At 34.7% G+C, this 14,575-nt stretch overlaps 1 protein-coding gene across 3 annotated transcripts in view; it reads right to left on the reverse strand.

Moving 5' to 3' along the window:
* The window catches only part of LOC105230323 (uncharacterized), a 187,572-nt gene that overhangs the window by 101,383 nt on the left and 71,614 nt on the right, over positions 1 to 14,575 (reverse strand). For 2 of the 3 annotated variants that reach the window (XM_049449239.1, XM_049449238.1), the window contains exon 2: positions 8,094 to 9,130. In XM_049449239.1, the coding sequence (XP_049305196.1) occupies positions 8,094 to 8,184 (91 nt within the window). In that variant the 5' untranslated portion in view covers positions 8,185 to 9,130. Of the gene's footprint in view, positions 1 to 8,093; positions 11,424 to 14,575 lie in introns of all 3 variants that reach the window. The other variant, XM_049449237.1, reaches the window with a different exon arrangement.

Genomic DNA, 14,575 nt, shown 5'->3' on the forward strand with positions numbered 1-14,575 from the left:
AACAGCACAAAATAAAAACGTGATTTTAGAAAGCTAAAATTTAAATGCGATTTTTTAAATTAATATCTGAAATTTTGTATAACTTGAGGACGCTTTTTCAAATATTTTCTATTATTTTTGTTTATTTTTTCTTTCAAAGTTTTAATTAACTTTTCAACATCGTTTGCTTTCTTCTTGAGAGTAGTTGCTTAGTATGATTTCTTCATGTACTATTTCCACCTGCATTCTTCTATTTGCATTTTCACTTTTTGGCAACTTGGCAACAATGCCAGCAAAAGTTTTCCGGCAATTTTCAAATTGAGCTACGCCCACATGCCACATTTATTATTACTTTTCTATACTTTGACTTAAACCTGCAAATGTTTTTTGACAAAGAAGCACCTGGAAATTGCAATTAAATTTAAATCCAAGTAATTGTTACTTCAAAAATGTAACGATTAAGCTGAATTTGGCTCAGTTTGATTTTTTTTTTGTTTCCCCAACTAAAATTTCACTGAAGTTCATCAAAAAAAGCGCTTATGAAAAGTGTTTCGAGAACTGGAAAAATCGTTGGCATAAGTGCATTAAATCTGCTGGCGATTGCTTTGAAGGCGACAAAGTAAATATTGATAAATAATTAAATACATTGTGTTTTTTTTACAATTTTCGGGTACATTTTTGTAACAATGAATATCGTTATATGTGACCAGGTCTACGAAAAGGGGGCTTAGGTGTCAAAAAATCAATTTTATTTAAAATTTCTATATAATATTATATATATATGTATATTATATTATATATATTATATTTTATATAAAATTGATTTTTTGACACCTAAGCCCCCTTTTCGTAGACCAGGTCACATATTATATGTAAGTGTTAAGAAAAATGAATGGCTTTGCATGAAATATTGACTTTTTTGTGTATGTCCTGAAATTTTTAAGTGAAGATACTTGCTTTATTGCTTCTTGATAGTTAAGCAATAAAACGTTCTTCTATTTTTTAATATTTTTCAGTAAAATTTAGTGATGAAACTTAGTAAGCATATGTTTTACTTTAGGTCTACTCTTTCGACTTACGATCTTTCAAGTATTCTCAGAATTTTATGATGAGTCTCAAAGCACTACTAATCCAAATTTAGTCTTCTCGGAAAACTTTTTATATTCAAAATTTTCTACATTTTGATGGCCGTTTTTTTCTTTCTGGACCGTCAGGTGTTTTATAAAGTGAGTAGCCGAGAACAGTTGCCTTTTATTAGTTGAAGAATGGCCCTTCTCCAGGAAGATTCTTGTTTTATTACCACTCAGATTCATGCTTTATAATCTTCCTAGAGAAGGGCTAATCTTCTACGAATAAGAGACAGTTAAATAGTTAATAAAAATATTTTTGTACATGGACTTTGTAGAAATGTATATAAAATAATTAATATGAAATTCCAGAGATTTTTCTGCGACATTAAGTACAATTCATAAGTCTTTAATATGAAATAAAATATTATATTTATATAGATATGCTACCTATAATGCCTAAAAAATCTTTAGAGTACTTACACCCTCTGTATACATTTCCCTGCCAAGATATTAAAAATCAAAATAAATAAAACTTTTATTTTCGGTTGGTTCGGTTCTTTTCGTTTCCTTTTCACGTTTGCAGTTTTTGTTCATATAACTCATCAGCTTTTCAATTTCTTTTTTGACTTTTTCGCTTTATTTACTTCTCTCAAACAAACAAAACGGTAAAATCACGTTTTAGTGGTTGTTATTGCAGAAGTAAATTTTCCAAACCACTGTTGCATGACATTATGGGGGCGATGAGTGTGGGAAAACGCAGCTGATCAATTTGTGAGTATTTACGAGGGAGTAGACAATATTTATTTTCTAACAAAAAAGTGTAACAATGATTTGCTACAAACACACAGTTCTAAATGAAAAAGCTTAACTCATGTGAGTCAAAAATTTGGAGTTCAGTTGAGTTAAGAAAGTCCCAAATTCAAAAGGTATTAGCTGAGCAAGAGTGTGCTGGAAAGCTGGAAAGTTTTTTCTAATGTTTCCACCACAATTTGTCAAGACAAAAAAGTTTTTCAACGAACCCTCGCTTTATGCGCTTTCTCTAAAGGCTTAGTTACTTCTTTTCTTGAAATAACAAATAATAAATGCCTGACAACCTCAAAGGAAACCTCAAACGAAAGTGTAACATATAATTATTGAATATTATTTTGCAATTAGCGTATTAGGTCACGCAATAAAAGGGCTGAAAATCGAGTTTTTTCCTGTTATTATGCTTTTGAAACATATAAACATATACTCTTGAATGCATGTGTATATTTATGGGCGTATCGATAATTTGGGGTTGACGAAAATCCATTAAAAATATATACATATGAGTATTTTAACCCTTTTATTGCAGCATTTTAATTGCTTAGTCCACACATTAATATTTTCACATGTAATTGCCTTTAGAGGAATTATTTTTTGTTTAGTGCCAAGTAGAATTGCAGGCATTTAAAAGAACCAATCGTACCAAGAATCGTAAGTCTGAGCCTTGAAGTCAATGTGAACATGCGTAAAGCGTTAGAAAGTAAGGACACGTCATATTATCAAGCAACTCGTAAGCATTTTAAGAGCTGCACTTTTCGATAGACTGTACTGTTTTTGGCTTTTTAGTACACACTGGCTACTCGTTTCTTTATTTATAATTGGAGCCGAAATTATTTTGATAGCAATTGCATTAATATCATCTTCAACCATGTTTCTAACTTACATTAGAGCAATTAATTAATTAAACAATTCGTATTTAATGATACTAGAAGCAGAAAGTGGCAGATTCTACCTAATATCGTATTACTAAATGCTTGATCGTTTTAAGTGGTAATTCGGAGAAAAAGACGGTCAAGATGGAAAACTCATTCAGGTTATGTACCTAACTGAAAGCCAGCAGCAGACGATTTTATGCCACTAAAGTTTCAAACCTCACTGTCACAATTTTGGATACACGAACCACAGATACATATGTAGTACTACATACTTCTGGAAACACCTACCGGATGATAAAAAAAATTACAGTGCTTTTATTTAACAACGGTATTTTTGGTTGCATTTGTGCCTAGAAAAAATTGAATATTATTAAACAAATCTATGGCAATAACCGCGTGGTGATCAGCCTTCTTTATTTAGTACATTTTAAATTTAAAGCATTTAGTATACATAAATCTAGACTCTTAAATGCGAAATATCAACTATGATAGAAACTATTATTTTACTAAAATAGAAACTATTATAGTCTGAATAAGTTGTAAGCAGCAGTTTACAGTCAACCACGCCTTCATCTCTTGCACTGTCCAATCTTTTACACCGTACATTCCATAACATTCACTTGTCATATCACATTTCATATTTCCCGTTGCTTCCATTTACAACTTTTCACTATTTTACGAGAGGATCATATTTTGGCCTGCATTCCCCCACAAGCGCACACAAGCACACACCTACATATACATTGTGGTGCATCGTACCACGTGCCTTCGGCTGCTGCTGGACCCCCAGCGCTTTTTAGTGCAAACTTTTTGTGTGAATTGTGTCATTTTTTATGCTGGCTGTGTATTATTTGACGCGCACCCACACTTACATACACATACATATATGTACATAAACATATACGAGAGCAAACCTCTCTCTCTCGTTCCGTCAACAAACATAGTTTTATTTTTACGTTTTGGTTCTACTGGTAGAATTACTGTTGGTTTATTCTGATGATTCATGGCAACGTATATGGTTGCCTATTATTTTTCAGTGCGCTGTAGCGCTCATACAATTTGAGAGAAGGTTGGGGAGATACTGCAGTGTCAGAGTAGTGGATGTGCCACTGTGGCTGTTTGGGAATAAAAGTACCAAGGGTATGTCGTATATTAATAATGCTACCAAACTGCTGCCATTTAGTGTTTTAACAATGATGTTGCCGCTGTAGTAAAGAGTACCTTACAGTGAAAAGTTACCCTTTGCAGTTAAGAGTTTGAAGTGTTATGCCAATGATTATTTAAGAAGAAATATACTTATATCAAGATGAAAAATAAAATGATTAAAAATTTCTGATAAAAAATATGCTTTATAGAGCGCCTCAAAGGTAAACACGAGCATAAGACATAAATCTGTCACTCAAAGTGAGAAAAGTTGTATGTAAATGGGACTTAATGTTTCAGAACGAAATCCATATATTGCTAGAGAGTCTCGAAAGTTTCCAAAAATCTGGTCAGAAGTTTCAAAAAACCTGCCAACTAAGTGAGCCTAAGAAAATCTCTAACACTTCGCAAGCATATAACACAAAGGCGGCATGAGTAAATACATATATTCAAAGCAATCATCTTAGCCAGTCTCTTGTGCAGAGCATCAAATTTGCAGCACAAATGAATTTCCTGGCTAGACATGTGCTTTATGCTCACACACACACACAAACACGCAGCATTTTTCCAACAAAAGAAAAAAATATGTATTTATGTCAAATCCACGACCCAACAAGCACCTCTTGCTATATGCATTTATATGTATGTGTGCGTGTGTTTGCTGAGGGAACCTGTGCATCGCATTGTCTCCAGTGTCCCATATAAAACCGCTGTGTATGTGTGCGTCTGTTTGCCCAGCGCTGCCTTTTGCGTTTGTGTGCGTGCTTGGGCTATGAATTCCCGTTGATTATTTGTTTTGCATTGTACATATTGCTTGGGTAAATAACTGCATGTACTTATGTACATAAATATTGTATATGTTATGCATGCTTGCTCTGCGCTCTGACTTTGTTGTTGGCATTTGTTGTACTTTTATTTGCATGCCAAATAAACAAACCATATTTTTCTTTGGTTTATGTATTTTTCTCATACACGCACACATGCAACTTACATATGTATGTAATGTGTATTTATTTGAATATTTCTACGTGTTCTTTTTGGCGACTTTATTTATTGTCAAAGTCATTTTTCAACTGCTTTACCTTTAAAGCAAAAGCGCCTCTGCTGCAAGCGCAAAAGCGAATTTTATATTGAAATTAATTAAAAAGCAATTTTTGCATTCTTACATTTATTTATGCATGTATATTTGGAAAATATTTCTCGATCACCAGCAGCCTTACAACCATGTTCGACGAAGTAGTTTTCGGAAATAATCCACCATCAGGCTACACTCATTTCGGTAACCCAGATTTTAGACTTGATTTTGGGTATATTTTATAGGCAGATACGAAAATATTATATTTTAGGTAAACCAGAACTCTCAGCTGACTTTACCGACTGCAGATATGGACAGAGTTTTACCACTCAAATTTTCTTTTACAGATCGTTGCAGCCATATATCTCCAGTGCTACCAATCGCACTTTGTCATAAAAACGTACCGAACGGATCAAAAGAAAGGGCGTCGTCTGCCATCAGGACAACGCTAGACTACACATGTCTTTGATGACTCGGCAAAAACTGGGAGAGCTTGGCTGGGAAATTTTGATGTATCCACCATATAGCACAATCGGACTACTATTTGTTTCGGTCAATGCAGAACTTATTAACAAGTGACAGCCTCTCTTTACAATCACAAATATCTAAAATAAAGTACAAATATATATTTTACGCACGAGAAAATTTAGAAAAAAAAAACTTGTCTTACGAAATATTAAATACGCACTTAATTAAAATTGTGGATCAAAAGGCTTTCGAAAATAATTAAATCTTTTTTTTACCCAACAAAACAGCACAAACTGCGTTATATAGCATTAAAAATGTCGCCAACACTCGGTGAGGCGAGTGTAAATTTCTGTGGCGCCATCGACTCCCACCTTCGCCCCGCATTGCTGCTTTCATTTTAATTTCACAATATTTTCCAAACACTTTGCAACAAGGGTCAACAGCGCAAAATTACTGTTTTACCTTCACTCGGTTGTGCAGTGTGTTTACCGTTATACTGTTATGGCAACCTTTGCAACCACTTTGGGAATTAGCCGAGTTAATTAGATTTTGTTGTCAGCGCGAAGACGCAACGTGCAACGTTCACTAGGGAGACTTTATTCACAATATTATTTACCGTATTTTGTTGTCAAAAGCAACAATTTTTTTACTTAATTCCTGATTATATGGTAATATGCGCAGTGTGAGCGGTGGCGCAAAGGCAGATGCGCATAGTTGGAGCTGGTACCCAGAAGGGATTTATGTGAAAAGTTTGTATTAAGGGTGTGTAGCAAGATATTTTCGTCTTTTGAACCTAAAATTTTTATATAAATGCATATGTATTTAGGAGACTTAAGTGCTACATGTTTTTAAGTAAGGAAGGTGATATATTTTCGATAAAACGTATGTCTGAGAGTGTTTTATCTACTTTTTAGTCTAGCAGCATTTATTCAGAATATAATGTTTTTTAACAAAACTTAAATCTATGAAGAAGCATAAATCAGAGAGCACTTTATAACCTTACTTTTAAGTATCTTTTGTTAGTAGTCTTAATTTTGTAATCCTTGGAATATTCAGACTATCAAAAATGATATGATTGGCAACTTGGATTTCTATGCCAAGGCAGTCAGGTAATTGTGACGCAATTGTGGTATTTATACCTGTTCATAAAATTTTTGGGGAATGTTTTATGCCATTACCAGAACAACACCATCTTGTATATCAAAGAAATGTATAAATTAAATCTAATCGTCCTATTACTCGGTTGGAACCTTCAGATGATAACAATCTTTCATTAGTCGGAGTTTGAGTGCGTTCAAGGGCAAGTTCCTTTGGCAGGTTTATGCATCTTTACGTATGATATGTTTTGTTCTTTTCGAAATCACATTCGCGTCTTTGATAATTTTTCGATTAAGTTAAGCGTTAACTAGATATTCAGCAGTAAAAATCAACGAAAATATAATAAAAAAAAATATAAAAAATTTAGAGTAAATTTTCTCCGAAACTGTGAAATTTGCAATTTCAAGAGTATTTTCCATTGAGTTAATAAATTACAAAAAAAAATTGCCTGAAAGTGATAAATTTCCACTGTTAATATATTTAATCATGAGAAACCACTTTAAAGAGCATTCGATCTTACAAAACCTACGAACTGAGATATACATATATTCAAGTAGTATTAATAGAAATGTGAGTTTCTCTAACTGATAATAAGAAAAAATAGAAACATGTTAGAACTAAGAGCACATAACATTTCTGTACAGGTGTCTAAGGACCTAATATTGGGGAGAATGAAGCGAAAAAAATATTTGCTTTTTTCCCTCCCTAATACATAGGCTGCTATATATATTTCCGGACTAGGCAACACTAAGTGTTGCCAGGTGCAATCTGACATTTCCATTGGAAAGTTTGACATTTTTTAGCATAACATCACTCAGAACATTTTGTCATTTAATCGTGAATTGTTTTATTTACAGGGAATTAAAAATTCATCTCGGCCAAAAAATGGAATCAACTCATGAACATTTTCGTGCGATCATTTTTCACAACTTTCGTCGTGGATTATCACGACAAGAGTGCATCGATGAACTAAAATCTTTGTAATGGCTATGAAGCACCATCCTATAGCACTGTGAAAAACTGGTACAACGAATTCAATCGTGGCCGACGCTCGCTCAAAGACGAATTCCGTGAAGGTCGTCCAAAAACAGCCGTTGTGCCAGAAAACATCGATGCCGTACGTGAACTGATAATGCAAGACCGTCATGTAACATACCTTCAGATAGAGGCATGCCTATGCATTTCTCCCACCAGCATACATTCGATATTGCATGAACACCTGACCGTAAAAAAGGTTTGTTCTCGTTGGATCCCGCACAATTTGACAATCGCTCAAAAAACGGCTCGTGTGGATTGGTGTAAAGAAATGCTGAAAAAATACGATCACGGTGCTTCAAAAGACGTTTATAAGATCGTCACAGGTGACGAATCATGGATCTATGCGTATAAGCCCGAAATCCAACGAAAAAAAAAACATTTTCGTTGATAAATATTCCTATTTTCATTATTAGGCCAGAAATATATATAGCAGCCCTCGTATGTACTATATTTATATCAAGTATATAGTCCATAAAATACCCTGTTTAAGTTTGCATTGTACATGGCATACATATTTATTTATACGTTTGGCACACTCACCTGGTTTAAAGCCATCGCCATGCTCGTGTGTTGAAATAAACTGCAAAGTTGTTAGGCTGAGGCACAACAGAATCGACAAAGCGCGCTCCATGACTGGGTGTAGTGTTGTTCTTGTTGTTGATAGCTGCTGTTAAGTCGACGCTGCACAAAAAATACACGCTGTCAGCAATGTTTTAAATTGAATGTTGTTGTAAATGTGTGTAAATTATTGTAGCAGCTTGAATTTTCGCAACTTTTTTAAAGACCGACTGAAATTTCAAACCGAATTCTTAATTAGCTTTGTGTTGTTTTTATTCAATATATTTTAATATTTACTTTGTTTTTACATTTACATCAATTTTAATTAACTAAATTTTGTTATTGTTGTTATTATCATTTATTTTTACATTAATTAAATAAATGTTTTTGTTATGCCTTTATTTTCTAATTTATTTAATTGCATTTTACTTATTTTATATTAGAGATTACTGTTGCATTATGCACACTTACGCATTTAGCGCTATTTTCTATTGTAATTAAATTAATTCTTCTCTGTGATTATTTAATGCAACATTTTTCCTCTTTTTACAATAAATATATTTTATATGAAATTTTTGAAATTTATTTCCGACATTTTGTGTCCTCACTGCAAAGCACGGCTGCTTTTTGCTCTATTTTATTACTTGAAATTTTAATATTAATGCATTGTTAGTGCACTGCTGGACGGTTGTGGGTTGCCACATGCGTTCAACATGTCACATACGTGTTGTGGCACACCTGGCTTACAGTTGGTCCTCTGCTCACGCTCATTACTTTGGTTTAGTTATGTTGCACAAGGGACAGTGCTGCGCACGTGTCAGCACAATATTGTTAATTTTTAATATGTGTTCACACTTTACATTATCTTATTTATTTTTCAACTTTTTTTTTACTCTTCTTCACAAATTTTACTTGCTCTTTTTGCACCGTACGACCGACCGCATTGTTGCTGGTTTTTTAATGTAAACATTTAGGTGGTGCAAACGCTCGCCTGCGCATCTCTCGCTGTCACTTGCATGCTGTAAGAAATAAAACATACACATATTTACATATTGTGGCTAACGGTTGCAGTGCTACATATGCCATATATGTGGCATTTGCGTTATGTGTCAGGCAGGAAGGCAGTGGCAACGTTGGCACTCATGAAAATGTCCCATAAAAATTCGCATGTGCCATAGTAATCACACTAACACATGCATACATAAATTTCACACTTCACCCTGTACCACAGGGACAAATACACACACACACATGTATTTATATGGCAACACAGAGAAGATTTTCACCTCCACTTAATACACTTACGTTACTAGCTTATAATTCCAGTTACCCGCCCACTTTTGTGCTTTACTTTCATTTCCCCATATTCTCATAATAATTAAACTTTAACGTCAGCCTGAAGTTAACTGACACACCCGCATGTGTGCGCTCATCTCTATGTTGGTCTAATACTTAGTGGCCTTCAGCATTATATTTTACCTCCGAATAAAACAAAAATCCACACAAATTCCACCACCTTGCTTTACACGCATGTATTGTTTCACCACTCATAATTGTTGATAGCCTCACTCTGATCAAGTCTTGTGGCCGATTTAAAGCAAATATCAACTCTTTTAAGCTCATTGCAATGATTTTATTTTACTAAACGTAAAAATGACTCAAGACCTACAGGAAAATTCGAACTAATGAATTTCTGTCATGCAGAAATTGAACGTGACTTTAACGTGGTGAAATAGCCTGGCTTTTCAAATCGAGTTTTATTAAGACTCAGCGCCCTGTTAAAACAAACTAATAGGTTCACAAGTCGGCTGTTTCGTCGTTCGACAAAAATTTCGATTATTTGTAGAAAAATATACAGAAGAATAAGATAAGGTTCTTAAACACCTGGTATTTGCAAAATACATCATTTTGGTCTGAAGAGAGTTTTCTGTGAAATTTTAATATGGAGAAATTAATATGGAGAAGTTGGTGAATGGCTGATTTTTCTTTTGTAAAATCGCGTATTTGGGAAGCGTTCTACGAATTTTTCTGCACAATTTCGACTAAGAGACTATGGCTCTAAAACGGATTTTGAGCCAGCAAATTTTAGGGCGAAGTTCTTAAAATCTGAATAACCGGTTGTATGGGAGATATGTGATATAGTTGTTTAGATGATTCGGGCAAATGCTCAATAGATTTTCTAAATGCTAGATTTTATTCAGACATCTCAAAAACTGATGAACCTCTTTTTATGTTGTCTGTAAAGCTTCGCTTTAAAAAAACGTTGGCTCGAAACTGAAATGCTTTAGAGTCGTCATCTCTAAAAGAAAGTTGTTCAAAATGATCCGTAGAATATTTCCCGCACACACAATTTTTCCGTTTTTTTAGCTCCCTATAAATCGACCCGCTCTAGTGAATTAATATTCTCAAACTTACAAAATTCAAATGACAACGTAGAGCAAGAGGTAACTCTTCTAAATTACAACAATAAACTCGTAAGTTTAGTTCAGTTTTAGTTAAAAAAATCGATTGTTGAAGACTTCTTTCCCAGCGCACTGTAAAAGTACGCTAAAATGACGTCATACAAAAAATCTCGCTCTGCTTTTATATAAAATTTTTTGCGAAAAATCGTGCAGTAAGTGTGCTTATATAAATACCGTTACTAAAACTCAATTTATTTTGCCTCCATTCGGCCCTTCATTGCATTTCTGAGTTCTGACAACTTTTCTGACAAAATGAAGTAACTGCTTATAAATATGGTAGGTGTTAACTTCATGTGCATACCCGCCTACAGACGTACCGTCATGCCTTTAAAGAAAAAATATATAGCACTCTTACAACATTGTGGTTCTATTCATCAACTCAGCTCTCCAAATCCCTCATATTAATAAGGAGAAAACTACAAAATATCGCACCATTTCCTATTTTCTGATCTCCTACACTCCTAAAAGTATGCAACAGAAATGCGTGCAGGCAAGTTTTGCATAACTCTGTGCTGTTTTGTTATGAAGGGTGCAGCACACAACCCTTGGCGCGTGTAACTTCAGGCATTTGCGACATTCAAAAGCGTCAATCTGTGGCATGGTCACAGCGGTAAGCTTTCGTAATTTCATTTTGATTATACAATGAAATTTTTATTAACACATTCACTGCACAGGCGCCCATTAGCGTTGACACGCGCGTGCGTGTTGATATTTTTCAAGCGATGCTATCTCGTGGGTGAATTTATTTCGACTTATATGTATGTGTATGAGCGCTGTTGAAGCGTGTTAAGCTGGGAATGTGGTTGGTCCGCTTTGCATTATTGTTTGCGCAATCAAAATGTACGGAAGTCTGCAAGTAAAGAAAGATACAGGTAATTTGTTAGACCAATTAATAAAAGTCAGTGCTGAAAAGCGAATTTATGTAAGGCAATGAAATAAAAATATTTAAATACCTTTATGCTGAAAATACTTATTAAAAATATATGTTGTCAATATAATTGTATCTATATTATTAAAAACTATTATTATTCTGTTTTATAAGTTTTAAATCTAAAAGCTGTATTTATTTTTTCTGGTAAAAATATTATGTTTATTCCACTTTAGCATTTATTTTACGAAGGCTGTCACCTGTGCGCTAACCCCATAATTAAATTCAAAATAACGGAACTGCTAACTACAAAAAAAAAAAAAAAACAAAAAAAGACAGAAATAAAAAACGTTATACGCCAGAAAGTATGCAGCGATAATTTTCAACGAGTTAAAACAATGGCAGAAAGGGTGAATATGACATAAAAAGCGATTAAGTCAAAGCCCTTCGCAAAACAAAGAAATAAAATGTAAATAAATTCGAAAAAAACAATGAAAATAATTACACAGCAAGACCAGGGTCATTTCTCATTTAGAGCGCGCACACACGTACACACATTAAATCTATGTGTGTGTGTTTGTGCGAGTGCGCTTGTGAGATTGCTTTTTATAGCGACAATCGAGCTTGCAGCAAATCTCCTTTCATATTTATGTATATTGTCACTGCGGGGATTTTTGCAAACCAACAAGCGCACATCCCCTCTCCCTCACGTTCACCCTCACCCACAGGCAAACAATAATAATACTGCACCGCTTTGGTACTTTTTCGCGTTTCATTTATTTTATTTAGCCCATTGTGTTGTTGTTTTCGTACATTTTTCTTCTAATTTCATTGCAGCGTTCTTTAATCTATTAAATATGTATGTGATATCGACAACAATAATAATGTTATTGTATATGTGGGCTTGGGGCAAGCTATATATACAGCAAATATGTACATATACATATAAATGAGCAAAGCTGTATAGATGTATGTGTGCGTTTGTGGCTTACACTGCACATTTACGCGAATCGCGGCTGGTGATAAGAGGTCTTCCTTGGGGGCATGATTAATTAATGAAAATAATATATACTCGCAGTTTCTGTACCATTACACTGAGTTGGACGTGTGTGTATGTATGCGCAGATAAGCTCTGCCACAATGCCATTTGCTTTAATGCCATAGCAGGCCAGATTGCTCGGCGGCAATAGTGAGGCCTGAAGGCGAAAAGTAAATCAGTGCTGCGGAAGTTGATGCCTTTACTTACGCATTCAGTCGTTGAATATTTTTTACACTCGTTGATTGAGCTTTGCTTGATAAACAAATTTATTCTGTTTTTAAAGAATTTTTCAGTTTTCAAATCTTCAAAATAATACAACTTAATTGTGTGAGCAAAAATTCTAATCAAAATAAATAAAACTTTTTAAGGATTATAGTACATATTTGTCATAAAAGCCTTTATGGACTTTAAACCAGTATGCATCTTGAGGAATGAAACTACACAATGGCGTCGAGAAGTTAAGTTATTCACAGCGAGCGACTCTCTAAGATTGCTTGAAGGCCAACTAACTGTGGCTAGTGCCACTGACTCATTACTGGTGATCTTTCGCCATTACAAATTTGCTGAAGTACCTTAACTTATAAAGCATGGAAATCTCTCGGAGTTTCCTTATTAAGGCTTTTGCTCTAGCAGTGACTCTGAGATTCGCAAGGGTTGGTTACCCCATCTCACTCAAAGTTGTTCACATTGCCCGAGATGTTCGGCGCGAACGCAGGTATAATGATTGAGTATTGTAGTTCAACTGTGGCTGGATATCCAGAGTGACTACCACACACCATTTTTTCCTCATGTCTTTGGAAATTAGTTTCTACTCATAATCTAAGCCTTGTAATACTGTTGCAACAGGAGCTACTTTGCAATTTGTAGGCAATTGAGAAGCAAATACTAACTACGATATATAAGTCTCTCATAACTGCCGTCCTATTATACGGAGCAGAAACAGCATTATAAAAAACTGCTCTTTTGAAGATCTTTGCAGCTGTGTGCATAAGCCATTTACATATATCGAAGAAGATGAAACCACGAACTGTTGAACGACATACATATTACTAAGCGCTTATAAATCCACGAATGCTCTGGTTAAACCATGTCGTTCGCATTGAAGATGATGTTCTAACGAAAAGCTTTTTTGACTCGAGAACCATTGGTGGGCAAAGGCAGCAAAAGCGTTCGCGCATTCAATCGAAGGAAGGCGAGCAAAGCGGGCATTAACTCGCAAAGGATAGAATCAAATGGCGAGGTTTTGCATTCTCGACCCAGACCTACCCACAATTATAGTGCCGAAGAAAAAGTTTAATGTTTTTTCGAATGTTCATATCTACAGTCACGCGAGAGCATATGTGCAACGCTCTCTCTGAACGTTTACTCACACATATAGGTAAATCTATAAGTCAATTACCTTATTTACAATTCCAAAAAGTTTTTGCACCAGGTGTTGCTCAGCACCTGCACAATATACTGTAACAAATTACATACCTACCCATATACAAGCAAACATATGTGCAAAACTAACAACAAGTAACAAACATTTATGCTAACTTTAACTTAACGGCAGCAGGACCAAGCACATATTTAAGTACGTGGTTAGATTGTGAGAATGAAATTAGAAAAGTGAATGTTAACGATGTACGAAACGCACTTACATATATACTAACAATATATACATATGTGTGAGCACTAACGGACATGGGTTTATAATGACTACCATGTAGGGAAATCCAGCCTTTCACTTGGGTTCAGTAATAAACAACTCTGATGGCTTGAGCACGCACTTCAGTACTTAAAGGCCTAACCTCGCCTTTGGTGGCTCAAATTGTTGGATCTAGTTTGAAGATTTTTTATTTGCATAAATCGGACAAACATCCATTCTGAGACAACCATTGCGTAATCTGAATCATGAGCGATTTTATTCCTCATTTACCGTAATAATATCTTAGTGTCTTTGCATATTTATCCACAACAAAGTGCATGTTAATTTCTACCACTTGTACGCTATGCTGAAGCGAAACGTTTTCCTACATGGTGTTTCAGGTGTGCTTGTGTACATATGTGCGCAACGTAAAGTGTTAGAGGACTTAAGTTGGTGCGTAACTAA

Source organism: Bactrocera dorsalis, chromosome 2, assembly GCF_023373825.1.
Source record: "Bactrocera dorsalis isolate Fly_Bdor chromosome 2, ASM2337382v1, whole genome shotgun sequence".
Lineage (NCBI taxonomy): Eukaryota > Metazoa > Arthropoda > Insecta > Diptera > Tephritidae > Bactrocera > Bactrocera dorsalis.